At 56.8% G+C, this 25,731-nt stretch overlaps 1 protein-coding gene across 2 annotated transcripts in view; it reads right to left on the bottom strand.

Annotated features, from left to right (window-relative positions):
• RAB11FIP5 (RAB11 family interacting protein 5) overlaps positions 1 to 25,731 on the bottom strand; it is a 35,858-nt gene that overhangs the window by 4,716 nt on the left and 5,411 nt on the right. Inside the window, exons 2-4 of one of the 2 annotated variants that reach the window (XM_045827446.1) lie at positions 10,612 to 11,048; positions 9,805 to 10,486; positions 817 to 2,802 (exon numbers count right to left, since the gene is read on the bottom strand). In XM_045827446.1, coding sequence (XP_045683402.1) covers positions 817 to 2,802; positions 9,805 to 10,486; positions 10,612 to 11,048 — 3,105 coding nt within the window. The remainder of the gene's footprint in view (positions 1 to 816; positions 2,803 to 9,804; positions 10,487 to 10,611; positions 11,049 to 25,731) is intronic. The other variant, XM_045827447.1, reaches the window with a different exon arrangement.

Raw genomic sequence — 25,731 nt, forward strand, 5'->3', positions numbered from 1 at the left:
CTGCTAAATCACCCCCTATCACTCCCTGGTGACTTGGTCACCCCTCATCAGCCACCCGGTGAGGTCACAGCCTCCTAATTCCTTCAAAACAGATTAATGCCGCAGTGACCATGGCTACACAAGCAGCCACTGTTGACTCGACACCATCCTGAGTGCATGGGGAGCACCCTGAAAGCACAAACACAAACCAGGGAACCACCTGCGAGGCCAGGGACCCTTTCTTCCGGGGGCCACAGATGTGGGAAGCACTCTATTTTTCCTCCTTCAGTGGTGTCTCTGCTTTCCTCTCTGACCTCAGTACCAGTCCTCCCTGTCCTTCGGCTCTCGGCCTGCTGCCTCGGCCTGCGGCCCTGCTGGGCCTCTCACCCTGGGGCCTGTGGCAGAGGACTGTCACTGAGGACGGGAGGGAAGGGGGACATCTGAGGGATCAGGGGCATCTGACAAGCTTCACTGCCCCCAGGCCCTAGCAGCTGAGTGGCCTCACTCTCATCCCCTTCTCCTGCTGATCTATATTACCTCTCCCCACCCCATTCCTCATCCCCCTCCCATTTCATCAGTGTTGTCACCCCCAAAGTCCTGGTGTATGGGGGCACCTGCTGGTCGCAAAAAGGAGGAGGTTTCAGAGCTGGTACCACAGAAAGCTCCTGTCTTCAAAGCCTCCCTTGTCCTGCCTGGGTGAACAAGCCCCTCCTCCACCCCCAGGGGTGCTGAGGCTGGATGGTGAACGCCTCAGCCCTGGAGCTGCACTGCCTGCCACTTCCACCCACCCCACCCCCCACCCACCTCCTGGAGAGTGCTCTTGGGGTGGCCGCTCACCTGGCACTGGGCTGTGGCTCCTCAGCTGGTCGTGTCTCCAAGGGCAGAAGCACAAGCGGGGAGGCTGGGGTGGCTGCAGCGTGGTCCTCCCCAAGTGGGGTTGGGGAGCCCCCAAGGGGGGAGGCTGGCTCCCCAGGGAGCGGGGAGAAAGAGGCCAGGGGCCAGGCTCCAGGCAAAGGAGAGCTCGGAGAACTGGGCCCCCCATGGCAGTGGCCGGCCCGGGGAGGGAGGAGGGGCGGTGGGAAGGCAGGTTCTGGGGGCGTGGGCAGCTCTTCTGGTCCAGAGTGAATGGAAGATTCCCTGGACTCTGGAGGGGATGTGGAAGGGAGGCTGGGGGGATCTCTGCTCCCCTGACACAAAAAGGAGTTCAAGGCGTCCTCCTCCAAGGCCCACGGGTCAGGCTGTTGGGAGCTGCCCGGCAGGGGCCCAAGCTCCTCTCCTGCTGGTTCCCGGCTCTGGGCCTCAGAAGCCTCAGGGCCTTCCCCTCTCTCCAGAGCCCCCCAGATCTGCTGGCTCCGAAAAGCTATGCTCTCTGAGTAAGAGGGTGTGGGGGCAGGACCCTCAGGGCAGCTGGTGGGCAGAGGTAAGCTGGGCCCAGACACAGGAGGGCTGCCACCCTCCACTGGCTCTTCCAGGCTGGGCTCATCCAGCAGGGTTCCGGAAGAACAGCTGTCAGACTCTGAGCCCGGCTTCTTGCCGTCCTCACTGGCCTCCCGGGGACCAGCACCCAGTGCTTCTGGGAAGGCGCCTTCTTCTCCTGTCTCTGCCTCCCTGCCACCTAGCCCCACTGTGGCCCCCTCCTCCTCGTCGTCCTGGTAATCTGAGGGTATGAAGAGGTGGGGTGGCTTGGGAGGCGGTGTGCCAGGCTGCTGCGCCTCATCCAACATCCACTCAGATCTGGGCTCTGGCTCCAGCTCCAGTTGGGGAAGCCCCCGGTGCCCCATGGAGCTCACAGGTTCTGGTGACTCTGGCTTCACCTGAAGAGGAGGCAGTTCATCAGACTCTCCCCGTGCGATTGGTGAGGACATCTCAGCTGCAGGAGAAAGGGTGACCACGTCCCAAGGCCAGGAACTGTCAACTGTATCGAGCTCCTGCAAAAGCTGGCTCTTGCCTCTGGAGGCTTCCTCGTCCTGGCCCTCGGGGGCATCGTCTGGGCCGGGCAGCCTCTCCCACACACCAATCACTTCTGGGGAGCTAAACACAGGTGTTGCACTGCCTGCTGGACTCTGCCCTGCTTCCCCTCCTGGGGCCGTCGGTTCCCTGTCTGCTCCGGAGTCTGAGGCTCGTGGGTGCATCAAGGCTGATGTGGTGGAGGGCAGGCCAGTCCCTACAGACCCAAGAGGGCCCAGGTCGGTGGCACTCAAGTTCTGGTGGTCCAGTCCCAAGTCCAGAGGAACCCTGGGCTCTAGCCACACGCTGCTCCCACCTCTTCCTCCTCCCCCAGGGTCCTCCCGGGGCTCAGCTGCCTCCATTGTCATGGCCCCGGGGTCTGGGTCTTGCAGCCCAGTCGCCTCCAGCCCCACTCCTGCAGGGGCCAGGATCTCGCTCCTGGCCTCTGGACGCAGCCTGCTGGCAGCAAAGACGTTGAAGGTGTCGTCCCACTCAGGCAGGGCTTTCCCAGAGGAGGCCGGGGGGATGGGGCTGGCCCTCGAGGCACTGGGGAGAGAGGGAGCAGGTGAAGGAGAATTTAGTGCTATGTCGGCTATGAGTTCCTCGAAGAAAGGGTTGCTCTGCAAGGAGGTGAGGAACGGGTTGGTGAGACCCGAGAATCCAGACGGGGTGGCTTCAGGGGCTGCGGTGGTGGCAGCAGTGGTGGCGGTGGCGGCAGCAGTGGCAGCAGCAGGGGAGGCGGCTGCAAAAAGGTTAGTGCTTAGCATGGGAGCAGCGGTGGGAGCAGGAGTGGGGGGGGCCGTAGCACGGGGGGAGCAGGGGAGGTGGTGAGGAAGAGCAGCTGGGTCAGGTTCTACCTGAGGAGACACGTCCAGGCTGTGGAGGGAGACAAAATCGTGAGCCTCCTGGTTAATGCCAAGACTGGAAACGCCCCTGGTGAACACCACGCCCCCTGCCCCCCACCTGCCTCTGGAGGAGGTGCCACGTGCCGCACAGCTGGGTTCAGGCTTCAGGCACACGTGTGGGCCAGGGGACAGAGGGAAGACCCAGCACGTAGCATACACTGGGCCCCACCCAAGGAGGAAGTTGCTGCATAGAGTTCATTTGATCTTCACACCATCCCTGGGAAGTGGTAATCCCATTTTATAGGTAAGATCCCAACCTGAAAATACCACTCGACACCTGAACTACGCCTGATGAACCAATCAGAAAGTGCCTTACATTGTCTCAAGGACTGAGAGAGGAAAGAAAATACCAGTGGCTTGAAGGGGACAGACACCAGAGAAAGGCCAGCCTAGCTGTCTAGCTGGAAGAGCCAGCACCAACAGAGACGTGACTGGCTTCTCCTGACCCCTCGCCGAAAAAGGAGGTGATGACGGGCTGCCGTCAGTCATGACAAGGTGTCAGTACATAACTGTCCAAGGAGGACAGCAAGACACTGCCGAGGACATCTACTGTCAGGCATCCCCAGGGACTGGCACCAGGCAGACAGTGCCCCTCACCAGTGACACCCACAGGTCAGCCTTGAAAGCAGCCCTGCTGGGGAGACAAAGGCTAGGACAAAAGGCTAGGACCAGAGGCAGCAGCAGCAACTGGAAGTCAGCAGGCATGCCCCCAGAGTCCCCCAAACAGATCCCTGGCTCCCCTGGGAAATCCATGCCACGGCAGTGAACCTGCACTCCCAAAGCACCGGAGAACATTTGCTGGCCTGCAGCTGCCCCCTTCGGGGTCCTCTCTGGGAGAGCACATCCCCTGCCCTTGCACCTTGTCTACAGCGTGCAGCTAGCTGACTGTAGGGGTGTGGGCAGGGGCAGACTCATACACTGGAGCTCTGAGCTTCCACGGGGTACTGTCAGCACATGGGCACAAGTCCAGAAGGACAGACAGGGCTCGGTGCCCCGATCCGCAGCAACCTGCCTATGGCCTGCGGCTGCCTTGCAACTGACCCCACACGTCAGACCCAGATTTCTGTGCCCTCGCCTACCGTCTGAGCCGCAGCCCCCAGCCCCGCTCTAAGCCCTAAGACCCCTGCCCACGTGGAAGCACTGTGGGGAACTCCCAGGCATCCACCCTCTCCACTCAAGCTGCTGCTTCTCACAGGGAAATCTGGAGGGTGGCCCACGAGGTGGCAGAAGTCAGGCCTCACCACTCAGCCCTCTAGGGCTGCAGGTGGGGACAGAAGAGCATTTGGAGAAAGAGGCCAAGAAGTCTGCAGCTTACCAGGATTCTTCCAAGAACCGGGGCCCCGGACAGAGCGGGCCCCACACAGAGCTGGGCAGAGGCAGGGCCAGTGTGCCTGCAAACAGCAGGGGCAGGAGATGGGAAGGAGTAGGTTCAACCAGCACCAAAGGTGGGCTTCCCAAGAGTCTGCAAGTCTGGGAGCCCAGCCTCATAGGCAAGACATGCCCAGGTCCCTATTCCCTGGGTTTCTCTTAAGAATCCAGCTTCCAGAGACTCTCCTGACCCTATTTTTGCCCTATAATAACAGAGATGGAGGGAGAGGAGGTAAAAAAGCCCCTGCCAATTCCCACCCTATCTGGGCTTTCCAGCGTCACTCCACCTCTAGGGTCACGACATGGTGATGACAGCAAAAAAAGGAGAATACTGGGCCCAGAGTCCAACACCTTCAAACATCCCTTCCCTTCATTTCAGGCAGACCCCAGGGCCAAGGCACAAATGCCTACCTTGGGCACCAAGGAGAGCAGTGTACCACCACTATATGGGTCAGGACCCTGCCCAGAGGTGCCCCCTGAGCCACTGCAGCTCCCACGCCAGATACAGCCAACCCTGCCCGCAGGCCTCAGCTCCTAGGCACAAGGGTGGGTACTCTGAGCCACCTCTTTCCTGCTTCCTTTGTGGCTGAAGGGGCCTGGGGGAAGAGAGCACCATCAACATTAACTAGCACCAAGTTCAGCCCTGGCCCGGCCCCACTCACCCTCGCGGTTTTGCAGCAACCTGGTTGGCAGTCAGCACCACAGGGCAGCAGAGCGGCAGGGAAGTAGGCTGGGGCCCCAGGCTAGGCTGGCCAGCCTCACTGGCTCCCCAGAGGTACACACAAACCGGTTGGTATGGAACCAGGGAACGGCTCTCCCTAGGGTAAGGAGCTCCAGGCGCCGCCGAGCCAGCAGGCTCCCCAAGGCTGGATGAGCTCCCTCTAAGAGCATCCTGTCCATCCCTCCTACCCAGCAACAAACTGCTCCCCCATGCCTCTCTCACCCTTGCTCCATGAGATGCACATTCTGAAGGTTCTCACTTTAAAACACCCCCTCTCTACCATTCCGCCTGGCACAGATCAGAGACACGTTCCCATGTGTCCTTAGCTTTGCAGGTCACGCTCTGAAGACAGACAGAGACACCTGCGTCCCAGAACCCGCCTCACCAGCCTAGCATCCTGTCACCCCCCGACCCCAAGCAGTGGGGGCTTCAACATAGGCTGGTTCATCTTCTCTTTTAGGACCGAAAGCTGGGGAAAGAAAGCAGGAATCCAAATGGCTCTCCCCCTTCAAGGTATAGAAATAAAACTTCAGGGCCTGCAGGAACCTGTGACAGTGGGTTGAACCCGCCCTTTAATGCAGGAGTCACCTGTTCACTCCAACAGCCCCATCTCCCAGAACACTGCTTGTCACTGGGCAACTCGCCCCACTGCTGGGCTACTGGAGGCCAGAACCCACTGGTGGACAGCCCTTCCTTAGGCTGAGATGAGCTCCGTGTCCTTGCTATTTCCACGCATGGGTCCCAGAGACAGCATGTGGATTTGCAAAGGCTCTCCACGGGGCAGTCCCCGAAAGGCCAAAGTCAGCCAATGTGCCCTTCAACCACCTCTCCCAAGGCATGATCTGCTGCCGTCGCTCTGAGATGTGCCCGGATGGCCAGGAAACGTGTCCAGGAGACTGGACACATCCTCTCCCATTGTCTGGCCACAATGAGGTAACATAGTGGGGCCTTGTGAGCTCTAAGTAGGGAAACCATATAATTTACCTTCCAAACCAGAACATTCTGTATATGGTAAAGGGACACTATTAACTATACCAGAAAAACAGGTACAAACAGGATGTGCGGCCACACACTAAGTCCCTGGGCACACAGCGCTTATTCATTCACTCTGCTGAGAATGTAGGCTCTTTCGGTGGCCAATGCACACGCTGGGCTCGTGGGGACTTTGTTCACCACCCCTCGTGTGGGGCTGGGGCTGGGGCAGAGGCAGAGACCGTGAAAGGCCACAGTACACTTGCCTGTGTCACACTACACTCCCCCAGTTAAAACTGCGTTCGTGCTCACCACTTGTTCCCCAGCTGTGCACAGAGTTCTATGGCCAGTGTGATGGCGGAGGGGGAGGAGACAGAGTGGCTTGCCCTTGGGGAGCTGCTGCTCTAAAAGAATTAGAAAGGGAGGGACAGACACAAAACAATCCACTGTGGCACTGGCAGAGCTAACACCCATGGTCTTATCAGTCCTAAACCCACACTAAGTAGCCAGCCCTGCAGCTCAAAATAGACGGCTCACAGCAGGACTGGTGAGTAGGGATGTGTCCACTGGCCCAGGGGGGTCGTGGTGTCCACTACCAACACGCTCCCCTCCACACACAACACACATACACACACTGATCAGGGCCTAGTGTAGCAGCCACAGGACCCAGGACCTGGCAGACAAGGGCTAGGTCAGGAGGAACAGGAGGACAATCTTTTCGGCCCTTCATACCTTTGTGCCCTCTCTTCCAGCCACGCCTTCTCCAACAGCACAGCAGCAGCTTTTTTCTGGATACTATGGGGCCAGCATGCACTGCTTCTGGCCTCTCTGTGGGGCACTAGTGTCACCTGGGAGCACTAGAGGGCGCCGCTGCCCTTCCCAGCAAAAAGCACCCAGCAACCTGCAATTGCAGCCCCAGGGCAGAGGCACCCCAAACCTCTGGGCCTATGGACAGGCTCCCCAGCCCCAGCTGGGGATGCTGCAACTACATTCAGTCAGTCCGGTTCCAGGTGTCTAACCTGCAGCTTCCTGCAGTGAGTGAGTCAGCACACCTCTCATATTCTCCTCACATGCCCTAGGCAAGCCTTCTGGGTAAGCACCAACAGTCATTTTTTCCAGGCCTGGCTTCCTATCTCCTCCAGGCACACAGGCCCAGGGTGATGCTGATGGAGCTCAATGGCCAGGTGTCACGCCTCTCCAGGACAAGCCACTTTACCCAAACAAAAGCCCTTCCCACCCTGCCTGGATGCAAGGCCACAGAGTCTGGCCCCACAGATGGGCCCTCAGGAGGGCAGGGATGCCCACGTGCCCTCCAACCAGCTGAAAGCACACTCAGAATTCAAATACAAGAAGAACAAACACCTCAGCTTCCTTACGTCCTTCAGTAACCCAACTTCTCTGGACCCTAAAAGGCCATTAGGAGACACGAAGAAACAGGAGCAGGAAAACGGAGGCTGTGCACAGGAGCAGGGACAGCCCCAGCATCACCAGAGCCATGGCCTGCAGGGGTCTAAGCCCAAAGCTTGGGCAAGCGCCTAGGAATGACTTCACAGAGAGCTGTCCCCCAGCATCTGTCCTGCCCCAGCAACGGTCCTGAGACGTCCCACAGATGACAACACTAACCCCATGGTCTGGGCCTTTCTGACCCAGGTCCCCTGCTGCTCCCAGCAACTGCCCTATCCAGGTCTCTGCCACCTCCCTCTCTTCCTGAGCTTACCTGGGCCCATCCCTTCCTTCCTGATCTTCCTCTAGGCCATAGGTCACCAGCTGTCCCCTGGACGCTGGTGGGTAGGGGCTGGGCAGCAGGGACCAAGGGGAAGCAAAGAGTGGCATCACCCAGAGGCTGATCTACCCCCACACGCCTGTCTATGAGGCCACCAGCTGGCCAGGGCCCACACAGGGAAAGGCCTTGCATCTCTCTCCCCATTCCTCTCAGTAGACTCAGAATTTCACGGGGAAAGGGAAGGACAAGGAGTTCGGGGGTCTTCTCCTTTGCTGGGAAGAGGTTTTAGGGACCTTCCTTCTACCCTTATCATTTGACCCTTCACGCACCATGCCATGCTCAGGCTCCCCACCCCACCTGCTCCCCTAAATCCGTGAAGGCGGGGGGCAGGCCTGCTAAGAGAACAGAAATGGTTGCCCTGGCCACACTGACTAGGGTTGCCATGGATACTCCCATCCAGGGCTGGCCTCTAGCCTCGGAGAATGGGGAACACACACATCTTTGGCCTGGGCCCGAAGCCCCACCCTGGGCCCTGCTGGACAATTATTCAATAGCCTTCCAAGGCTCAGAATTAGAAAAAGGCAAAGGGGCCAGAGTGGTGGTGAGGGGCTGTGATACTGTGGTTTGAATTAAGTACATATCTGGTCATTCAGATGCCCGAGTGTATATTCCTCACATATACGTGTTCTTCACCCACAGCCTCTGGGTCACAGCTTCCAAAACTCTTGAAATCTCCTGAGTGATAATAGCAACAAACCCCTTTCAGCACAACTGGGTTTATGTTGGTGACTTTGGGAAATGTCTTTGGGAAAGCATCTAATGGGATAGAGGCTGGTTGCCAAGGGAACCAATGGGGAACAGAGGGTTAGAACTTTCAGTCCCACCCCAAAATTTCTGGCTGGGGAGAAGTTGGAGGTTGAATCAATCACCAATGGCCAATGATGTGATCACGCACACCCAAGTAACAAAGCCTCCAAAAAGCCTGGAAGGCCTGGGAGAGCATCCGGTTGGGGAGCACTTGGAGACCTGGGGAAAGTGGCTGCGCCCGGAGAGGGCACAGGAGCTCTGTGCGCCACCCCGTACCACGCCCTACACAGCTCTTCAGTCGGGCTGTTCCTGAGCTATAGCCTTTTGTATCGAACCTGTGATCTAGTAAGTATTGTGAACTATTCCTCTGAGTTCTGTGAGCCACTCTAGCAAATTAATCAAACCTAAGGAGGGAGCTGTTGAAGGCTCCTACGCACAGCTGGCCGGCCAGAAGCACTGACTTCCGACTGGCAGCTGAAGTGGTGAGGAGGGGGAGGGCTGTCCTGTAGGGCTGAGCCCTGTACCTGTGGAATCTGATGCTGTCTCTGAGAACACAGTGTCAGAACTGAGTTGCATTGTAGGACATCCCCATTTTGGAACTGGTTGCATGATCCTGATTGGTACCAGAACCTTCTTCCAAGCTCTGTCCAGGGCTCTGAGCTAAAGGACTCCTGCATCCCTCCTTTGGGTGGGACTAAGCACATTCAAAACAGAGCGCAATACTCAGCACTTGCCAGGCCTCAAGACCAAGGGACCCAGAGAGGGCCAGAAGCCAAGGGCCTCCCAGGACAGAGGGTAGGTTACAGATTTCAGGGGAGCTGCCCCCAGCCTCTTGCCAGAACAGGGGAACAACTAGAGGTGGGGTGTATGGGGAAAGAGGTGGGGGCAATCAGTTACTGGACTTCCCTGTCAGAGGGAAGAGATCAAGAACCAGCCGGGCCAGCTCGGGGAAGTCTGAGGTGTAGCCTCCAGTCCCCACCTCTTTACCTGCCAGGGCTTATCCTTACTTTGATGCCAGAGGACAAGAGGTAGAGGATAAGAAACAAAGAATTCATACAAATGGTCTTCCTGCTTTTCTCCTGCTCCTCCCCCTCCCTCAGGGTATGAGCATGCCAACTTATGAAGCAAGGCCCACCGTTGGAGAGCTGTACTCCTCAATCCACTGGGCTCTCACAGCACTGTGCCCTTGAGACTCGCCTACCCCCAAGTGCAGACAAAGAGCCTTGGCTTAGGGAGCGCACCACTCAGCCATACAGAGCCAGGGCCCCAGCACACTGCCCGAGGGCCACGTCATGGGCTCCGTCCTCCGGGCCCTGGGATCCAGGCTGCAAACACCCCAGCATCCTCCCTGAGGGGGAAAGCTTGTCTTGCCAAGGACATACCTGGGTTTCTGAGTTGATTCCTTGGCTTCCCTCAAGCCAAACCAACCACTCTTGACCTTTTCCTCCCCACTGGAGGAATGATGGGGGGAGGCGCCCAGGGTGGGACCTCCTTTTTCCCCCAGAGAACCTCGACGCCCCAACTCGCTCCGACTCAGCCCCTGATGGTGATGGTGGAAGAGGCCCATCCGGGGCTTCCGCTCCTCCTTCCGGGCTCCCTCCTTCTCTGCCACAGCCTCAGAGGAGGCCACCATGGGTGTGGCGACCTGCACCGGCTTCCCTTCTGGGAGCCGGGCCCCCTCCTCCTCTGCAGAGTGGCCGGCTCCAGGGGCCAGCCCCTTGGCCTGAGTGCTCAGCTCCTCCTGTCCAGGCAGTGCCTCGGAGCTGCTGGCGCTGCGGCTGCCTCTGCCCCAAGAGTCATCTGCAGGCCGAGGTCCCTCCTCAGAGGGCCGGGAGCCAGAGGGTAGGAATGGGCCCGAGATGGAGCTGCGGTGCCGCAAGGGGCCTTGGGGCTCCTCATTGTAGATGTGGCTCCCATTGACGCAGAGAGAAGAGCGGGTGGAAGCGTCGAGGTGGCCCTGAAGGTCGAGGACGGCACGGGGAGGAGCTGCCCGCATCTGGCCAGCCTCGTCGCTGTAGGTCCTTTTGTGGGTGAACAACTTGGGGGACTGTGCCGAGTCCCTGCCTGAAAAGGAAGCACATGCAGGGTTAGCAGGAGGAAGATCAGCCCCGTTCCCTTGCCTAGGGCCTCCCCTGCTCCCTTGAGGGGAGAGCCCACCCTCCGCAGCAGGTGCAGCCCCTGTCGCTCACCCCCTTCGGTGGACAGCCAGCTGCTGCGGCTCGGGGAACGGGTGAGCAGTTCGGCTCCGGGGCCCTGGTAGGCCAGGCTCCCGCTGGCCGAGGACAGCGTGCTGTCGGAGCCAAGCGACGTGTTGGACTGGGTCAGGGATGACTTGCGCAGCTTGTTGCGGAGGAAGAAGCCTTTGGCTTTGCCCATCCTGCCCAGGTTGCCCAGCTCGGGATCCTCCAGGGCACTGCTTGGGAGGATGGCAGAAGCGGATTCCAGGTCATACTTCTTCTTGCCCTTCATCTTGTCCTTGATCTTGCTAAAGGGGGACCGTGGCTTGTCCTTCATGGACAGGTCAAACATGCTGGCGCTCAAGTTGTTACGAGTGAACTGGATGGTGACTTGGATCTCCCCGCGTTCCTTCTCCTTCTTGCCGGGCTTGGAGTGAAGCGTGTACCACCTGTGAGGAGACCGGGGCGAGAGAGGGGATGGGGCGGAGCTCTGGGCACAGACACAGGGCCCCCACCAGTGCCCACCACCTCAGAGGGCCCCTCCTCGCTTCGGGGGCCATGACGGCCTCTGCCCACAGGCTCCTGCTCCAGCACACAGGCCCTGCCTTCCAGGCCACAGCATAGCTGAGAAACTATCCAAGTTTTCCCTGGTGGAGAAAACCACATCCTGAGTAGGGGAAGCTCCGTGGTGCTACAAGGCAGGGCAAGAGTTACCATACCATAGCCCCCTCCCACCCCAGCACCTTCCCTGGATCCCCGCCCCCTCGCCCCGCCCCCACAACCTCATCCCTAAACTGAAACTCTGAGGCTCAGAGGGGTGAGGCTGGGTCTGGGAAGGGCTCTTACATCTCTAGTCCCCTCACACAGACAGACCTGCCCACATTTTTCCCTGTTCACATCATCTCCCCTGGCCAGTCCCAGCCAAAGCTCTGCTCCGAGCCACCAGTGAGCCCAGGAAAGAACAGCTCACCCAGAGGCCCGGGGCCAGGAACACAGGAACACTAGTGCACGTACACACACCTCACCCAGGCGCTGACTCACCCCAGCCCTGACCAGCAACAGCCCAGCAAGATGGAGGAGCCGACGAGAGGGCATAAAGGGGCCTCAAGCAGGAGACTCAGGGAAGGAAAGGAGCGCTTGAGTCTTAGGAGCATCTGCTGTGCATTACAACGGAGCTCAGGGCTCCTCACCTCCCTCTCACCCACAGCTGGCATCAGGCCCAGGAGGTCCGAGACCCTAGCCCGATTTCACAGGTCAGGAGGCCGAGGCTCAGAGGCAGTCACTCCTCCGAGAACAAGCTGCCAGCGAGGAGAGGGGCGGAGAGGGGCGGGGAGGGGCCAGGTCGGTATCACCCCAAAGCCCTTGTTCTTCCCGATACACACTCCCCAAAAGACCCCTAATACACATGGCCAGGGTGGGTGGAGCCTGCCCTACAGGGGAGGAGCGTGCAAGGGGCTCTTCCTTCCTCTGCTTCCCAAATCGTCCTCCCCAACCACTCAGACTCCAGGGGAAGGCCCAGGAAGGAGGGGCTGGCCGCACTGTACAGCGTCTGTGTGGGGCACCTGAACACCTCCGGCCCTTCCCTTCCCAGCCCCTCACCCAGGGCACACGATGCCCGCCTCCACAGATGTGACTGGAGAGAGTCTGTGGAGACTAGACAAGAAAGGTTCTGAACGTAGTGGCACCAGGCCTAAAGGAGGGGCCAGGGACAGCTGGAAAGAGGGGCAAGGGAGAGTCAGGCCCCGCTCGCCCACCAGCACGACGTGTAGCCTCCCGGGCACGTGAGAGCCGAAATAAAGATTTCAGAGGATGTGTCCCAGGGTAAACTGGGGAACTTGTCAAAAGGCCTCCTTTTAATCTCCAGAATGTAGAAGGACAAAGATGAGGTGATTATCAGGGGTCAACCCAAGGAAGTCCAGAGCCAAATAACTGGACAGCCCAACAGGAGAGCAGAGTCTGCCCATGTGCAAGGGGCTTGGGAGGCTCACCTCCCACCCACAGAATAAGACAAAAGCCGAGCAACCTGAAAACCAACAACTCCCAGGGTATTTTAGGGCAATGAAACTGTTCTGTATGATACTATCACAATAGTTACATATCACTATATATTTGTTGTAACCCATAGACAATAAAACGGGACGAGTGAACTCTATTGTGAACTATAAGCTCCAGTTAGTGATAATGTATCGATACTGGCTCATCAGTTGTAACAAATGTACCACACTCACACAGGATGTTAATAACAGAGGAAACGGGGGATTTAAGGAGTCCATGGGGGGAGCTCTCTGCACTTTCCACTCATTTTTCTGTACACATAAATCTTCTCTAAAGCCCTGGCTGGTGTGGCTCAGTGGACTGAGTGCCAGCCTGCAAACTGAAAGGTTAACAGTTTGATTTCCAGTCTCGGGCACATGCCTGGGTTGCGGGCCAGGTCCCCAGTCGGGGCGTGCGAGAGGCAACTGATCAATGTATCTCTCACATATTGATGTTTCTCTACCTCTTTTTCTCCCCACCCTTCTTCTGTCTCTAAAAGTAAAAAAAAAAAAATGAAAATCTTTAAAAATGACTTCTCTAAAACAAACAAACAAACAAAAAGACAGAGTATGTGCAAAGAACACAAATAGGATGAAAATATGAAGGAAAAAAATACAAGAAAGTTTCCCATAAGTGAAGGGCAGGAACACCAGCACAGAAACTCCTGAAAGTGTGCAGCACAACGAAAAAAGACAGGCCCAGCCAACGGGTTACCACCGCGTGGTCTCAGAGCACCAGGCATAGAAGCAGACCGTGAAGGCTTCCGAAGCAGGGAGACAGGTCCATACACTCAGGAACTGGAATCGCATTGGATCCTCACTAGCAACACTGGGCACCATGTGGTGTCTGCAAAGGCCAACCAGCCTTAGTCACTCCCCAGACCTGGCCTAGGCCCCAGCTGGGGCAGGCAGATCCTGGGAGGTGGGGTGAAAGAGAAGTGTATGGCCTCCAGCCCGAACCTTCCAAGCCCCGAGGAGCTAGGATCAGCAGGCACAGACATCCTTTGCTGGGGCACAAGGTCAGGGCCCTCAGCCGCATGGGTCGCATTCCACACAACACAGCATCGGCACGGCTGTCTCAGGGAAGTGAGGCTGCAGGGGACTGTCACTTCTGATATTGTCTATTTGTGTCCTGTTTGAAATTTTTATAAGGAGTGTATATTACTTTACTGTCATAATAGGAAAAAGATACAAGAAAACGCCTGTTCCCACAGAATGGGTCCCTCTACCCCCTCCGATAACAGGAGGGGGTCTCACTAAGCCAGGGTGAAACCCAGGTCCTCTGCCCAAGGATCCTTGTCTCTTGCCTGTCCCAACCCTCTCCTCTCCGCTGTTCAGGGAGGCCAGGAGGGAAAGGAAAGACCTTCCTCACCATTTTCTGAGACTCTCCCATCCAGAGCAGAGCAAGGCTGAGGATGGCCAGGACCTGCCTCTAGAAACCCAGCTATCTCCCTACCAACTTACCCCACTTCCCTCTGCCCGCCAGGCCAGGCCTGAATGGGACCCTGCCGGCACCTCGGGTGCCCCAATGCCTAGACCACAGCAGGTGTCCTCCCAAGCATGTGACCCTCACAAGCTGAGATGGCAGGTACCACAACCAATAGCTCCCCGACGAAGACTGCATCCCTCACTCCCACCCCTGCCTCCTGCCTGTCCACAGGGCCCCCCCAACAGACGCCGGGCCTGCCAGGCACTGCAGCACGCAGGCCAACCGAGGGGAGGAAGCCCTGAACGTTGCCAGTGTGGGCTGATGATCCCTCGGGGAAAGGATGGAGACTTTCTCCTTACAGAGCACTGCTCACAGCAGATCCCAGAGCAAAAGGCTCTGAGCATCTCACCTCTGCAGACTGAGGCTCCCAGGGGAATGAGACAACAAGGTCCTGTGTCCCAGTTCAAGTTCACCTCCTCTAGGAAGCTCTCTCAGCAGCTACCATCCTGGCCCAGTCCAACCCTCCTCTTTCTGACCAGGCACCATACCCCGAACCAAACTCACTCTACAACCAGATCTGGCCACACTCGCTCTGACCACCTGGTATACTGTCTTTCCCAGGTACCTGGGTCTCCCTACCTCAAGTATGTGCCCTGTGGATACTTAAGGAGTATCTCCCCAGGCACACGGCTCCGAGGTAAAGAAACAAAGCTGGCAGTAAAGCCTTGAGATGCTACAAACCCCTTAGTCACTCCCTGCCCATCCGCCCTCTCGTTTGCCCTTGCTCTGCCCACCCCTTGCTCCGAACTCTCATCTGGATGCATGTGGCAGCACAGCATGGGGGCTCAGAGCTGGCTCTGCACCCTGAGTGCACAGCTGGCCCCACCACTTAGTGGTGTGTGACCTCCACTTCCCTAAGCCTCTGTTTCCCTGGCCACCCAGTGGGGATACCACCCTACTGCAGCCGCTGAGAGGATGACACACACAAAGCCTGGTCAGCATGCAGCTGATGCTGCCTATTCTCTCCCACAGCCGTGAGCTACTGGGGCTTTGGTTTTGTTCTCGGATCTGTAACCCTGAGCACTGTTCCTGGCCTTCAAGGGAATCTGCCAGCGCTTTGAACAAATATCCTCCCTCCGTTTCTCAGGACTGGCCACAGAAGAGACGGCCCCATGCAAGAGGCAGCAGGGCCTCCTGCCCTGGCCTCTGGTCTCAGAGTCCCCCTCCTTCCCAAACTGCCCTGACCCTGTGGGTGCAGATGGGCCTGAAAGGACCACTCCCGACCGGAGGGATGCACACGTTGGGGCTAGAGAAGCAGCAGAGCTAGCCTCATTGTGCACTCGAGGCATGCTGGGCTCTATGCCTCTGTCACCACCCACACAGCCCAGGAGACAGGGGCCATTCTCCCGACTCTGTGGAGGAGGAAACGGACTAACAGAGAAGGTTTGCGAAATGCCCAAGGTCACACAGCTAGTAAGTGATGGAATCCAAACTTGAGCATAAAGACGCCTGACTCTAGGCCATGTCCTTAACCTTTATGGTGAAGCATTTCTCATCAAGCTGAATGCAAACACGTGGGCCAGAAAAGGGCTGGATGTACATCAAAGACACCCAAAAAGGCACAGAGATGGGGTACGAAGACCAGAAACCCATTTGAAGGGCTGGCACCATCCCTGAGAGGTCACTGAGGAAACCTCGGGATTTTGTCCTGTCCCCGGGCCTTTAAAACTCTGTCTGACAGCAGCATTCCCATCAGCCATCAGAGTCCAGAATTCCTGAGGACCGACCATGAGAAAGCTCTTAAAGGGCCCCTGCTCCGCCACATTATCTCTTCCACGCTTCCATGGCCTGATGAAGTTTAGCAGGCCCCGTGTGAACTTAGGACTCAGCCCTCAGTCCCCTCCCTGGCTGGACCCCTCCCCACACACCACAGGGGCAGAGGACAAAGGTGGGACTCGAGGAGTGGGGGATTGCTGCCTCACCTGTTGGCAAGACCATAGCCCTCCTTACTCCTGCCAGTGACTCCTCGGCCCACCACACCCGGTTCTCCACCCACCTCTCTGGGTGTGCAGCTGGGCTAAGGGTCGCCACACAGCGTAACTGGAAGAGCCCAACACTCTGGAGGACCAGCCTGGGGCAGACGCCAGCACAGGCCAGTGCCAGGGCGGTGGGGGCCGTGACAGCCCCAGGCCCAGGCACACCCAACTCCTTTCCCGTTCTTCTGAGTCCAGATTCAGCTTATGACCCAAATGATCACGTCCCTCCCTGAGCCCTGACGCATCATTTATTTCAGACCCCAAACCCCAGAACCATCTTTGTCTCTGTCCCCTGGTAGCCCACATCGCACCCTGGAACTCTTTCAGCTCTACCTGCACACTGTATCTAGAATCCAAGCCCTGCACCTGGTCACCTTACCGCGCCGCCCCCACCATCCCTGCTGGACATCACAGGTCCCTGACCCCTGCCCCCTGCCATCCAGGCCCCATGCAGTGAGCAAGCGAGGCCAGAGCACATCGCCCCTACTCCTCAGAAGGACTGAAAGGACCTGCCTCTTGGCTCCCGGCTCCCTTGACTCTCTGTGTCTCTCCTCCCCACCAGCCTTCCTGGTGTCCCTGAGCCCAACAGGCATGCTCCCTCCTCAAGACCACTGCACCAGCTGTACCCTTTGCTGCGACACAGGCCTAGACCTCAGGCCATGGGGCACTCTCTCACTCGTGCCAGGTCATTGGAACCCCCTCCGTCTTCCCCGAGTACCCCAACTACAGGGGTCCCTACCCTACTGTCGCACACTACTCTTAGGCACACTTAACACTGTCTGGCGTGCAGCAGAGCAGTAGAGGAGCGGCGCTGTGTGCGTGCCCGTGCGCACGCCTGGCCCCCACACAGAATGATGCAGGTCCTCCCAGCCGCCGAACGTCTGCCTCCCCTGCTCTCCAGGCAGCAGCTGTAGTCTGCGCATCTCTGCTCCCCCAGCACTGAAAGTAGTGGGCACTCCAATATCTGTTTGATGAACTACCAAGTAGCCCATGAATGGACTTAGGAACCGGTTTGTCCCTGTTCACAACTGAACAGCTGTGTAACATTTCTGTCATCACAAATCCGAGGGTCTTACCCACGACAGCGGGAGTTCCCAAAGTGCAAGGTGGGGGGGCATGCTCCCTGCCCACCATCCCGCAACAGGAGCCCCAAGAGGGAAGGGGCCACAAGAGCCTGGCTTCAAGGGGACAGTTTTCCAAGGAGGCCCTCTTTAGCCCTGAGACCCTCATCCCCCATCTCTGAGCTAAGAATCTCCTTGATTTTCCTGAGGGAGAAGGCACCAACCAGGTGTGGGAAGTGCCCTGACTCCTGAGTGAAGGGGGCTGTTGACCCCACCCAGCCCATCCCCAGGCCACTAGTCTTACCACCAGTGGCAGCTTCACCTCTCACTGAGCACCTGCTGTGTGCCGGGCACTAGACTAAGCACTCACCACACCAAATTATATCCTACCAATGACTTTAACAGCGCTGGGAGGTGGGGGTGGGAGGCTGACTCTGAGAGAGGCTATTGGCACAGGCTTGGGAGCCAGGCTGTCTGGGTTAAGCCCCAGCCCCACCACTTATGGCTTCATGATCTTGGGCAGGTCACCTCGTCTCTCTGCGCCTCAGTTTCCACACCTGTGGGGGTAATGGAAGTCCGTTCCCTTCACAAAACTCTGTAAGGATTAAGGGGATTATGTGTGGAGCACTCAGAGAGCAGGGCCTGGCACATGGGCAATGCCACACAGGTGTCAGCTCACATGTCTCTGCAGATGCAGACACAGGGGAACAGAGAAGTCTGCTGGGTTAACTCACACAGCGACTTTCAGTAAGTGGGACAGCCAGGGTTTGAACTCAGGCTCCCTGTCTCCGGAGCCCCTGACCTTGACAACTGCATCAGATGGCCTCCCTCTGCAAGTACCACACACACACACACACACACACACACACACACACACACGGCAGGCCCAGAAACCCCTGTGTCCCTGCCCAACCAAGGAATCTGAAGTCACTCTTTATTTCTCCAGAGCAAGGGGTGTGTGTTAGAAGAGAGAAAAATTCCATCTTTATTTTCCCTAATCTCTAACTGAAATGTAGCATTTCCTCCCGTTATGAATTTTGCAGCAGTAGCAATAGAGTAAGCAGCACTTACGAGTATGTCACCAGGAGAAACCAGACATTGTCACATCACATTACAGATGTTACAGATGTCACAGAACACTGTCTATACTCATCACCACTTTGAACTTTAAACTCATTAGGCCACCACTGGATCATATTATTTAATACAGTAATAAAGTCCCTGTTACTTCATGAAATAAATGTTTTAATATGTTGGTGGCTGTGCTTCAGTATCATTGGTGTACTCTGTAACCCTACACAGTGGAAGATCTCGTTCTGAGAAGAGGTCCACAGCACAAAAGGGCTAAGAACCCTGCTCTAGAGTAGGGAGGGCACAGACGCAGCCTCCATGGGTGGCAGCCAGGCTGAGGTCTCAGGGCAGAGGACAGCCACTGCTCCCCAGGCTCCACTCAGGGGCCTGGGAGGGCCTGACGACTGGCGAGAAGCTGGCCAGTGGCTCCGAGACTCCCCAGAGTCACGCTGCAATGCTCAGCCTGACCCTTACACACCCTGCATGCCAATGAAGGTCACTCCAAAGAAACAAAAACAGCCGAGCATACCTGCTAAGTGGGGCACAGGCTGTTCCCAGAGCTTGTTTTGACCATGACCCCAGTACCACAACCTCCAACTTGGCTCCCACCTGAGCCGCACCTGCTGCAGCGGCAACCCACCAGGTGTGCAGCTTCTCTTGCCCAGCCGTGGCCGAAGCCTGGCCTCTTGCTAGTGAATGGCTGCCAGCATGCTGGGAGGAGGGGCCAGCAAAACCAACAACTGTAGACTTGAACTCCACCCCCTGAGGCCAATGAAGCCAAGAGGCCCTTAGGAAACAACTGTACCACCTGATGTACTGACTGAAGAACCTTCTGGAAGGGAAAATGAGGAGGAGCCCAGGAGGAGAGGAAGAAATCCCGATCCAGTTTTCCTTTCCTGGCCTCACTCTGCACATCCAGCTTCCCTAGAAAGTTAGTACAAATGGGGGGCTTCAGGGTTCCAGAGGGGGACGACAGGGACTCACAAAGTGGATAATGGGGAAAACTATAGGGGGAAACACCAAATGACCTAACTGTCCACAGCGCTGTCTGTCTCAGATTTCCAGTCCAGAACAGCCACTGGCCAATTCAAGTGACGTTTTATAGATTAAATCATTTGCCCTCAAAAGACCTGTAGCCTTCGGAGACATGCCGCCCCGTCCGTGCCTCCCCGGGCTCCTGAACCCTGCAGTCTCTCCTGTGGCAGGGAGCTCCTACCACGTAAATGATGAGCACCCTGCACACCACCCTGCAGCAGGGTGTGCTTTAATTTGAAAGTTGTCACTAACTGAAAAATAATGGCAAAAAATGGTCATTCCTGCTATTCCGGCCTGCCACTTCGATGTGGAGTGACCAAATGGTTGAAAGGGAAAGCTCTTCCTTAGGGCAGATTCCTGATAGGTGCAGAGGAGAAGGCAAGCCTGGAGACCTAGGGCAACCCCCCATCAATGCATGCCAAAACCTGAAACCGTGGGGGGAGAGGGTGACAGAGAACTTCATCGTGGATGGGTCAGGCTAACAGCCCAGAGCCTGCTGCTTAACCTGGGCCTCAGTGAAGGGGGAATTCGGTGGAGGCCACGCAGCAGTTGGCCACCCTACACGAAAGGACCCCTGCTGGGAGGTGGGCCCCAGTGCCCAGGGGCTGGAGAACCAGGGCGGAGTGCAGCATTAGGAAGCCCTCAGCTAGGGTCACAGCATGGGACAGTCTCAAGGACAAGGGACCCAGTTCCCCCACCAGGAGAGGGTTGAAACAGGAAGAGGGGACTGTTATACCAGGAGACCTAACACCAGGCACAGTAGCAGAGCTCTGTTTGGATCCTGGTTCAAAAAACCACCTATGAAGAGAGAGTTCTGATATCAGGGAAATTTGGATACGGACTGGATATTGGAGGGTTACTAAGGAGTTGTTGATTGTATGCGATAATGGCATTATGGTTGGTTTTTTTTGTTTTTGTTTTTTTTTAAGATTTTATTTATTTATTTTTAGAGAGGGAAGGGAGGGAGAAAGAGAGAGAGAGAGAGAAACATCAATGTGCAGTTGCTGGGAGCCATGGCCTGCAACCCAGGCATGTGCCCTGACTGGGAATCGAACCTGCAACACTTTGGTTCGCAACCCACGCTCAATCCACTGAGCTACACCAGCCAGGGCTGCATTATGGTTGTTTTTAAAAAGCCCCTGAATCTGTTGGAGGGACCCGAAAACATTTTGAAACATTTGGGAACAGTGACATATTTATACTCTCTCCGGCTCCACCTGCGACTGACAGTGGGTTTACATGAGACCCCTGGGGAGGGACAGGATGCAGGCTTTTCCCCCTTGTGCTGGGACTGAGCCCAGCTCCCAGTCTTGTCCAGAGCCTTGTGCTGGTGCTAACACCTGCTCACACCGCAGCCCCAGCCCAGGGCCTGGCGCACAGCCTCCTGACCCTGTCCTGGCACCCACCACGTCTGGGAGGCATGGGGAACTCACCAGAGCAGGCCTCAGCCAGGCCTCTGCTCAAATCATTTCCCAAGAATTTGCCAGGAACACAGGAACAACCAAAGGGGTGTCCTCCAGAAGCTCATGTCTTCTTGGAGAAACAAGGTAACCACAGAAATAAAGGAAGAAGGTGATCAGCACCACAAAAACACACACCCAAGGTGCCCAGGAAGGTTAAAGGGGAGCAGTGGGGTGATTTCAGGAGCACCGGGGAATGACATGGCATCTATACTAGACCTCGAACAATGGGTAGGAAAGAGGCAAGGACAGGCAAAGTCAGGCCGGGAGGTGCTTTGGAGGAGACAGGAGGCTGCCTCTAACATCATGCTGAGGAGCTGTAGCTTTATTCTGGCCATGAAGAGCCCTGCAGGGTCCAGAACGAGGACAGGGCCTCATGGAAGCTGTGCTGTAGGAAGAGCGAGATGGCAGGGACAGGGACGGAGGAGGGCAGGGGAGGCCCCGGCTGGAGGCCCCCACAACCCAGGGTGGGTGCCATGGCTGGTCTGACCCGAGCCAATCCTTAGGCCTTAGCAGTGATTTCTCACCTTCAATTAATAGATTGGCATGTTGGTTTATAAAAAGGCAGCAGAGGCTGTAATAACAGTCCAGAGCAAAGGAAGGAAAAAACTAGGACAGGAGCAATGGGGAAAGTGGGCGGGGCCAGGATGAGTCCCCCTGCAGCGCCACCCTGGCAGTCACTGCACCCTGCGCTCTCAGGACTTACTGATGGCAGGGGCTGTTACCCACCCTTCACCCCCCACCACCAAGGGTGCGACCCACGGAACACCTTCTCACACCTGCTGGGTAAATGCGATGGAATCCACAGGGCTCGGCTCAGCCCAAGAATAGGTTGAAGAAAAAGATTTTTTAAGGGCATAATGGGAATGCCCCAGTGGGTTGGAAGACAGGAGACCTGGGTTCTAGCCCCGAATCTGACTCACTAAGTGGCTTGAACCCAGCCATTTTACCTCGGTCACAGGGGGCGATAAAATAGCCGGTTAGAGGCGGGGAGAAATGCCAACCAAAACTGTTATTATGCAGGATTTGGAGAGACCCTGGAAAACCTTTCCCCAGAGTCTCCCCACCCAAATACCTTCCCTGTTCTCCAAAACCCCCCGGGGCAGCCGTCTCATACGCCATCAGACAGGAGATGTGCGGGCAGCAGGCCAGCCTCTCTGCTCCCCACACCCACAGCCTAACCCAGCCTTTGATTTGGTATCTACAGTAGCACTGCAAGCCTGACACCACAGTAGGACAGGGTATCACCTCTCATCAGGCCAGGAGATGATTCTTGTCGCCTACTCTGACATCCTGCCCGGCACGGATGGTCCCCAGAGACAGTCCCCGTAGCCCAGAACCATCACTTCATCAGTGGCCCGTCTCCCTGGGCATGGCTCACTCAGCTCCCTGCAGACCCAGCCACGTCTGCCTCCCTCCCTCCTGGGCACAAGCATCTTGGCTAGTACACTTCTCATCCCTCCTACAGCTGGAGGCTCCAAAGGTCTGTCACCGTCAGCTGCCTCAGACGTGGCCATGATCTCAGTCACCTCACAGGAAAATAAGCTGTAAAAATGCCCAGAGACCAGTCTAACCACCCCAGACAGCAACAGAAAGCACGTGTGACCAAAAGCACGAGGTAGGGGGAAAGCCCTGGGCTTGCAGGTCAGAAATCTGGCTGCCATGAATGAGTCATGTGACCTTGAACAGGTTGTTCTATCCCCCTGAGACCCCAGTCTCCACAGCTGTAAAAATGGGGGTCACCCTGCCTGCCTTCAGGGAAGAACAAAATGAGGTGATGCTGGAAAAGCACTCTGAAAAGTAGGGCAAATCACACATAAAGGTTTGGATTTAATGTCTATCGAGGGCCTTTTACAGGCTGCCATCAGCCCTATGGGTGAGCGGTGGCCCAGGACCAACCAGAGACCTCTGCCCGGGAGGAAGGAAAGAACCAGCAAGATGACCTTTCCCGGGGGCTCTTTGGCAGACAGGGGGATAAGGAAGGAGTTCTACTTAGCCACGCCCCCTCCCCAGTTTGCTTCTAACCCCATGTTCACCCCACCTAAGAGTCTGCGGTCACAGAGGTCAAACATAAGTAGTGCCTCCCCTCTGCCTGGGCCTGAGTGCAAACTCACTACAGGTAGAGACAAACAATAAACACCCTTTGTGGGCAGGTCAGGCTGACCACAGGTAGAGACCCTATCTATATTGAGAATGTTGCATTTGTGCAAACAAAAAAAAAAAAAGGAGGAAGAGGAGAAAATACATAATTCATTAGCTTTTAAATGCGTGGGATAGCTTTGGAAGGTTACACAGTAACTGGTAATGTTGGTTGAAGGTCGGGACAAGGGAGATTTTTCATTGTGTATCCTCTGTCCCTCTGGAATTTGAACAGGGTGAACTACTCAAAAATAAGTAAGAAGTAAAGGCTGTTTTGCTGGGAGAAGCACATAGGAAGCCAAGCTTGGCTCCCTTCCACTCCCTACCGCACTCACCTCCCCTTCCAGAGGGGCAGCCTTCCTCCCAAAAATTTGCTCAGCCCTCCTTTACACCTCCAGGAAGCCCACCCTGACCACTCCAGTCCTGGTGAGTTTGCCCTTTTTCTGACCATTTCCTTCTCTCACACTTTTTTATATGCTGCTTTCTAGGTTAAATATCCTTCCTGGGTAAGTCTTGTCTCAAACATATTTTCACCCTTTTAGGGAAAGGGCTATACAATTTCTCTCTCTTGTTTTCTCCAAAGCCCTGGCCCAGGCCCAGTTGTGGCCCAGTCACTGCTTCCTAAAAGTGGAACAAAAGAAAAAAAGCAAACTCATCTGCACTGCTATAGGGGGAGGACCTGGGTGGCTCCTGAGTGTCCAGTCACAGCAAAACAAGAATGTGACGTCTTAAGAAAGGTCAGAAGCCTTGTATCTGCTGATGCTCCTAGGCCCTGCTCTACTGTGCAAGCCAGCGGGGGCCAATCTCCCTGTCAGGGGCACGGGGATAGTACCCTCACCAAGGCAGCTTCCCAGGCCTCCCTGACTCCTAAGACACACCCTGCTGGCGGCGATGCCTTTCTTTCCAAAGTGCCAGGCAACACCCCCAACCCCAGACAGACACACGAACTCAACAGACACGGAGCCACAGACCAAACACGCTCATCTCAGTCAGCCAAGGCCTCACACAGGACAAACAGGCTATGCTTGCAGAGCCCCCCAGCCTAACCCCGAGGTCTGCTTTGGGGAGGAGAAAGGAGCGGCCCAGCACACTGGCCCCGCTGAGCTGAACCAGGGGAGCTGTGGAAGAACAGAGATGGGCAGCAGGGCGTGGTGGCGAAGCACACAGAATGCGCAGCCAGGCACCGGGGTCCCACTTCCGGCTCTGTCGTGTACTGCGTGCCTTAGAAAAGTCACTTTGCTCCTCTGTGTTTCCCCGTCTGTTAAACACAGAAACAGTACCTGTGTCTCTAGAGGCTGCCATGAACTAAATTAAGTCAAGCCCTCAGAACAGTGGCAGCACCTAGAAAGGGCCTATTGGATGATACACCAGGCGGGGGAGGCAATAATAAACCTCCAGAACAGAGTGCCACTTGCTCAGTGTGGGGACTCGGAGAAGGCGGAGTGGTGGACGGGCTCTCTGACGGCCGGCCTGACAGGTCTTCGGTGTAGGTCCCCTCCTCAAGGAGGCCTTCCCTGACTGCAGCTAACCCTCATGGCTCTGTCTGCTCCAGCACTCCCTGGCTAGGCGACAAAATACAGCCCCAGGCTATGGCCCTTCCTCCAAATGTGGGGGTCTATCCTCCCAACAAGGCCACGCCCTGCCGGCATGGAGGCTAGGGTGTCCATATCCCCCTATGGCCCCTCTCAGCCTCTGCCCAGGCACTCCAGAAAGGCCTTTGGACTAGACTGTCCACAGGCTCTGCAGATCAGTCTTAAGGCCCCCTGTCCCATCCCAGCTGAAATGTCGGTCTCTCAGTAGAACCCCACAGGCACACCCACAGAAAGCGCCTTGGGCTGCACATGGGGCACCAGTGCCATGTCTTCTGGTGCCAGGGCATAACACAGGCCACACAGAGCCCCGCCTCCCTAACTGCTGAGTAGCTGACAGCTTGTCCCTCCCCCACCAGCCTCAATTTCCACGTGTCTAACACTCTCCTAGCTCCGACATCAGAGTTCCAGGATGAAAGGCCGTGCTTCCCCTTTGCACCCTGGTCAGCTGAAGGCAGAGTTGGCCAGATACAAAGCTCCTCCTCCTGTAGCTCCTCTGAAATGCCACCTCCTGGGAGCTGAACTTATGGGGTTCCTGCTTGCTTCCTGCCCACTGATGTGAGGCCTGGGCCAGCCCTACACCCTGGGGAGGAAAGAACTTAAGGGTCCTCAGGCAGCTCAGTGAAAAGCAAAGCAGACTGGTCCCGGGTGGGGCTGCAGGTCCACACTGAGGACTCCTTTTTATTAATTGGCTGTGGGGAAGGGCAAAGATTCTTCACGACCACATCGTGTGGCAAAGGACTGGAAGGAAAGGAGTCCTGCTTCCCAGAGAACACACACCTCATGTCATTGTGTTCATTATCTGTCCCTGAGCAGGGTGGGGACGGCAGGGGAAACATCTGGACAAGGCAAAAGAATCACAGCACCTGGTGGCCGTAATAAATGAGGTGGGCAGCCTGCATCAGAAGAAAGGGACAGCCCCTGAGGTTACCGGAGATGGAGGCTCTGCTGAGTTGTGCCTGCCTCTGACTGCCCTAGGGAGGGGAGAACAGGGCAGAGGTAGGGCTCCCGCCCAGTGCCAGCTGCAGAGGGAAGCAGAAGCTGCTGTGCCAGCCGGGAGGAGCCATCCAGTCTGACAGGGCACTCACTTCCTCACCCTCCCCACTCCCCCAGACGCTGCAGCTCAAACAACCCCAAATAAAAACTGCCCCACAGGGAAGGGAGACGGAGCCTCCTGTGTCCTAATGATTGGCTTCTAAGTACAGCCACACCCTTTGCCGGCAGCCAGAGCACACTTCCCAGGCAGTTTGCGCAGGCCTCCAACTCCGGGGCTGGGGCT

Source organism: Phyllostomus hastatus, unplaced genomic scaffold (assembly GCF_019186645.2).
Source record: "Phyllostomus hastatus isolate PE091 unplaced genomic scaffold, TTU_PhHast_1.1 phas_scaffold_78, whole genome shotgun sequence".
In the NCBI taxonomy this organism is placed as follows: Eukaryota; Metazoa; Chordata; class Mammalia; order Chiroptera; family Phyllostomidae; genus Phyllostomus; species Phyllostomus hastatus.